This window comes from Lolium perenne, chromosome 3 (genome assembly GCF_019359855.2).
Source record: "Lolium perenne isolate Kyuss_39 chromosome 3, Kyuss_2.0, whole genome shotgun sequence".
In the NCBI taxonomy this organism is placed as follows: Eukaryota; Viridiplantae; Streptophyta; class Magnoliopsida; order Poales; family Poaceae; genus Lolium; species Lolium perenne.
Window position 1 is genome coordinate 220,245,929 of NC_067246.2, and position 6,000 is coordinate 220,251,928.

Below are 6,000 nucleotides of genomic sequence, written 5' to 3' on the forward strand. Positions count from 1 at the left end.
CCAAATATCATGTGTATATCCATGCATGTGGCCTGAGAAGGATGAGAAGGGGGATAAATAGTGATAAGAAAGACCATGATTGGAGATGAGGAAGAGAAGCACACGGGACATATGTATGATGGTGGGGAGACGCACGGGCAGCCATTAAAGAAGTAATTAGGAGATCAGTTGCATTGTACCTGATAATGGGAAATTAATGGCTTTGAGTTTTGGGTTACATTTGAGAGATAAGTACTGTGCGGAAAGACTACTAACAGGGTATACGTGTGATAATCAAAGTAAAAAAGTGTAAACAAAAATCGTGCTACTTGCTGACATGGCAGTTTGACGTGGTGGAGATGATGTGGGAGGCTTAAATGACATGTCAAGTTATGATTGGTCAAAGATGCTTGATGAGGTGGATAGGTTGCATGTGAAGAGAAATGGGATCACCTATTAAGAATAGAAAGATATAGATATAGGTTTAATTTTTAGTATCAATTTGAAATAACGATATCTATTGGAATATATACCAGATTAAATTTTTAGTATGAAAATTTTCCATTATATCTTTTAAGCAAGCCCGAAAACGGCTTGTTTTGATAAAGTTCAAATTTGAATTTCGAAACACATTCAAATGTGATGATAGACATTGAAACTCAATAAAACTAGATAGTCCCCAAATTGGACTCTAAGATAATTGCCAAAAAAATCTAACTTTGTTGAGCTTAATTTGAAACACAGTGAAACAAAATGTTGCAAAGAAAAGTTTCACGAAGTTTCACGAAGTATCAACATATTTTATCAAGTTTCAAAAATTAATTTTTAAATACTGTCAGAAATTATTCAATATTGGTGTAATTTTAAAGCTCCCTTCACTAGAAACTTAAATATTCAAACGATTCATAAATTAAACTTGCAGTTCAAAATCTACGAAGGTTTGAAGATTTAAAACTAGATGTAGTAGTGCTGGTGAGAGAGAATCTAAAAGTTAGAAAAAGGAACAAAAACATGGAGAGAGAAGGTGAGCCCATCCACGGGAGGGTTGCATTTCTTAGTGTTTTTATGTTGCAAAGCTAAAACAGTTGTACTTATGTTGAACAAAAACCAGAACTATGATAATAGCGACAAGAAAGCTAAAACAGTTGTACTTATGTTTTATGTATCCCACACTCACAAAATCGTGGAGCTATATATGAATTGTGTTTAAGAACAAAATTGAAATCAAACTCACTTTACGTCCTACTGTTTTCGCACTAGATTTGCATGTTTCGTAGGAAATTTTCAAATTTCAGCCAGATTTGAAGCCTAGCCTTTAAATTATTTGCGAAAAATAAAATGAGAACATTGGGAAATGAACCGAGAATCTGACCAACAGATACCTAGACCCTCCAACGCTGCACTACAGCCAAGATCATGACATGGGAAGGATTTATATCTCGGATTTATTCAAATTTCGTTGATTTTTTTTCACTAGCTTCCATATGTGTCCTGATTACTCCATGCACAAGACACAAGAAGACAACCTCGTCATTTGCAGTGCACCTTTATCTTACAAACTTCGCCACTCCTTCCCACGAATGCAGATATAATACACACACGCAAGTGACATTGCCACAAGAGACAGCAATGCCGGCGATGCCGCCATCTTTCACAATGCCCGCCAAGCTCGCCATCCTCACGACCTTGCTCTTCACAGCGTCCGTCCCCGCCGTGGCGGCGGATGACTCCGTCAGCATAGCCATCTACTGGGGGCAGAACGTCAGCGAGGGCACGCTGAGCGACACGTGCGGCACCGGGCTCTACACCTACGTCAACCTCGCCTTCCTCTCCACCTTCGGCGCCGGCCGGGCTCCGGTCCTCGACCTCTCCGGCCACTGCGACGCCCCCTCGGGTTCGTGCGCAACCCTCGCCGCCGACATCGCGTCCTGCCAATCTGCCGGCGTCAAGGTGCTCCTCAGCATGGGCGGCGGCGCTCTCGGGTACAACCTGTCCTCGCCCTCCGAAGCGCAGAACGTGGCTGCCTACCTCTGGGACAACTTCCTCGGCGGCACCGGCACCACCGCGCCCCGCCCGCTCGGCGCCGCCGTGCTGGACGGCATCGACTTCGACATGGAAGCCCCGTCCAGGTACTACGACAACCTCGCCAGGAACCTGAACTCGCTCTACGCCAGCGCCAACAGCGAGAAGAAGTACCTGCTCACCGCGGCGCCGCAGTGCCCGTTCCCGGATGCGTCCCTTGGAGGCGCGCTCGGCACGGGGCTGTTCGACCACGTGTGGGTGCAGTTCTACAACAACCCGCCGTGCCAGTTCGCGCCTGGGGATGCGAGCGCGCTGCGGAGCGCGTGGCAGCAGTGGACGGCGGCCCTGCCGTCGGTGGCCGTGTACCTCGGCCTGCCGGCGTCGCCGGAGGCCGTGGGAAGCGGATACGTTAACGCGGACACGCTCGTGTCGCAGGTGCTGCCGCTGGTGGAAGATTCGCCCAACTACGGTGGCGTAATGCTGTGGAGCCGCTCCTACGACAAGGACGCTGGCTTCAGCGTGAAACTGCAGAGCAACCTGCAAAATCGGAACAGAGGTACCTTCTTCGTTACAGCATTGACGCCGTATAACTCAAGTGTACAATCTGCCGGCGTCAAGGTGCTCAAGTGTACTGTACAAAGCAAGATGCAAGATCTGACGACGTATAACTCAACTGAAAAATAGCTAGATGAGAAATAGCAAAACTAATTATTTATCGGCATGTCACGTCTCTTAAGAAGCTAATGGTTTCTTTGACAAATTGCAGGGGACGGCGCATCCACGCATTACAAAAGGAGAATCTGTGAGTGTTTGCTCTTGTCCATTCTGATTATGTTTCCTTGCAAAAATAGCTTCTCTATCTTACCATTTACAGTGACTAACTCAAGAAATTGCAAGACTTGGTGATCTCCTTCACATTTCATTTAAATACCTATCTGTCAACTTCATGCAGATACCATAGTAGGAATCGTCGCTGGCGTATTCCTGCTGCTCCTCCTTCTTACCACTTGCTTCCTGTGCCATAAGAAATACCGTGCAGGCTTGTCACCTCCTGAAGAGGAACCAACGAGCTCTTCAAAGGCAGAAACACCTCCGCCAAAATTGGGAGCCTATCCTCCGAAAAGATACACTTATTCAGAAGTCGAAAGAATGACCAAAACATTCGCTCACAAGCTCAGCCAAGGCAGCCATGGCGACGTTTACAGAGGCAACCTGCGTGACGCGCGCCAGATCACCATGAAGGTTCTGAACAACTGCAAGGGCAGCAACAAGGATTTCGTGAGCGAGGTGGCGGGCATCGGTGGGATTTCCCATGCCAACGTTGCTCCTCTGCTGGGGTTCTGCCTGCAGGGGCCGACGAGAGCTCTGATATACGAGTACATGCCCAATGGCTCGCTCGAAAGCTACGCTCTCAGCAAGAGCGGTGACTCCGTAGACGATAATTACTCGCTATGGTTGTACTGGGAAAAATTGTTCGACATTGCTTTGGGCGTCGCGAAAGGGCTCGAGTATCTCCACGAAGAGATCAACCCCAACGGTGCGCGTATCAGCATCAAGCCCCGGAACATCCTGCTGGACCAGGAGCTGTGCCCAAAGATTTCTGATGTCGGTGTGGCAAATCTGTGTCTGTCGAAAGAGAGCAACAAGACATCTGCTCGTGTTGCCAGGGAGAGAGATGTCTATGATGCGCCTGAGGTTGTATCCAGGAAGTTCGGACCAGTCACTAGCAAGTCTGATGTATACAGCTATGGCGTGATGGTCCTCAAGATGGTCAGGGCGAAAAGGCATGTCAAGGTTGGTGCTGAGACTACCAGCAAGTATTTCGCCCAGTGGCTCTACGACCACCTGGATCAGTTCTGTAGCAGTATCACTGACATAGGCGGTGACACGAGAGAGCTCGTGAGGAAGATGATCATAGTCGGATTGTGGTGCACGCAGACGGCAGCCGCAAATCGGCCATCAATGAGTAGAGTTGTCGAGATGTTGGAGAGTAGCAGCCGGGACCTGGACTTGCCTAGAAGAATCTCTGCAGATTCTTAGTAAGATGCTGACTATCAGACTATGGTGATAAGTGGATTGTGCATGTAATAGGTCCTATTCCTGATGTTGTTTCTACTGATTGTATTAACTTGAGTACTGCTGCTGAATAAGATCTCTCTTTGACACCATCAAGAAAAGAAAAAAATTCTCAAAAAAAAAATCAACAAAAGAAAAATAACACAGGAGATTCAGAACGCACAAATACAAAAGGAGAGGAAAGTTCAACAGGAAACAAGGACCTGATTAAGAGGTCTTGTGTCTTGTTTTTTCACGAAATCCAAACGATTCAAGAAGAAAAGAACATCAACCCACAAACTAGTAAGTTTACTTAATTTACTGAACTACAAGATACTTCGATGGGTTATTTTGATACTCTTGTTGCTCCAAGGGCCTCGGAAGATTGTGAGTTTTTTTTTATTTGGAAAGCTCACGAAAAATAACCCCAGTTTCTTGTCGAGATTGTAGTCCAACATTTTCTATCCTGGATCCAAGAGGACAACTGAATACTTATGATGTACAGTTTCAGAACAATCAGGTTATCTGTAACTACCAAAGCTGAAGCAACAAGGTTAAACATGCCACGGGCAGCATAAGTGCATAACATGATCCTACCCAATTGTGTTACTCCCTCCGGTTCAAATAATTGCTTAAAAATGAATGTATCTACACACTGAACATGTCTAGATACATTTATTTTTAGAAAAATATTTTGAAGCGGAGGAAGTATTAAATTGATTCCAGCATTTGGACATTAACTAGTAATGAATTGTAAGTACGGCAGCTAAACAGTAATAATTCGCATCAGCATTTCGCAGTCTAGCAGCTTGCAGCCACCCAACCAAAACACTAACTGAATTTGACAAGCTATTTTGAACTGACGAGTCGTGCAATAATCTGAACTAACGACCAAGAATTGCATACAGTACCGGGGCGGCAGATGGGAGAGGACAGTCCGAGGGTGAAGAGGCCGGCACGGCACGGGGGATAATTGCATACAATACCTGGGCGGCAGATGGGCGTTCTCCCTCTGTGAGCTCGGGGCCCTGGCTGCGAGCGCCTCTCGCAGCGTTCCGGCGGCCGGCGGCGCTACGGCGGCGTCCTGTTATGTCCGTTGTAGAGACTAGAGAGGAGAAGAGAGGTGCGGTTAGAATCGAACGGGTGAGGTTCGTGTTGGGCTGATATTTTGCGGGCCGGCCCTTATCCTCATGGTTCAGTCCAGCGGGTCAGTGGGCCGAACCGGTCCCCTTGGTTTTCCAGAGAGCACATTTTTTTCGATAAAGGGAATATATTAATATCGAGAGATACCAATTACACCCAGCCTCTGCAACAATGCACCACCCTAATGGCACTACGGATGCACACAACCAAAAAAAGAAAAGAAACTAAGAAATAAAAGTCCCGCTACAGTATCACGGACCTAACAACAGCAATACATCCACCACCATGACAACACCTGAATTGCAGACTCTCCAAAAAACGACGCCTCCAAGAAGGGAACACTGCTCCAACATCGTCGTCACCCGATCAAAGATCTTAGGTTTTCACCCTGAAGATAGTCCCCACTGTCAAAACAATGCCTCCACCAAGGTCACTGCCAGGCACAACTAGTTAAGGCCAGACCTTGGGTTTTCACCCTGAAAGGTAGGACTCTGCGCTTCACATGTGTTGTCGCCCCCACTTTCATACCGCTGATGTGAAGCCCAGACACCAAGCAAGCCCCTCAACAGCGCGGAGACTTGAACCTCCCTTAGCTAGTCCTCCCCTCCGGCCTTCATGAAATTCTCTTCTTCCAACTTTCATCATGGATCCATAGTCACTTGATGTCAACACAAAAAAAGAGCTTCGCGCCGCTCCCTCCAGAACCAAACGGTCGGAATAAACACATGGGTGCGCACGACCGAATACCTCCGATCCAGCAAACTCCAGCCAAAGCACTGTTACATTCGCCGGCGGAGCCTT

The 6,000-nt window shown here is 47.0% G+C and overlaps 1 protein-coding gene across 1 annotated transcript; it reads left to right on the forward strand.

Annotated features, from left to right (window-relative positions):
- The first annotated feature begins 1,608 nt into the window (after nt 1-1,608).
- LOC127339820 (uncharacterized) lies at nt 1,609-4,070 on the forward strand. Its single transcript, XM_051365631.1, has 3 exons — nt 1,609-2,557; nt 2,768-2,803; nt 2,954-4,070. The coding sequence occupies exons 1-3, from the start codon at nt 1,609-1,611 to the stop codon at nt 4,039-4,041; spliced, it is 2,073 nt and encodes a 690-aa protein (XP_051221591.1). The 3' UTR covers nt 4,042-4,070.
- Nucleotides 4,071-6,000: the final 1,930 nt, after the last annotated feature.

Excerpts from the sequence above, each read along its gene's own strand:
- LOC127339820 (XM_051365631.1), top strand. The coding sequence starts at position 1,609 with ATGCCGGCGATGCCGCCATCTTTCACAATGCCCGCCAAGCTCGCCATC. Across the intron at positions 2,558-2,767 it reads CCTGCAAAATCGGAACAGAG|GGGACGGCGCATCCACGCAT; the intron begins GTACCTTCTTCG and ends GACAAATTGCAG. Across the intron at positions 2,804-2,953 it reads GCATTACAAAAGGAGAATCT|ATACCATAGTAGGAATCGTC; the intron begins GTGAGTGTTTGC and ends AACTTCATGCAG.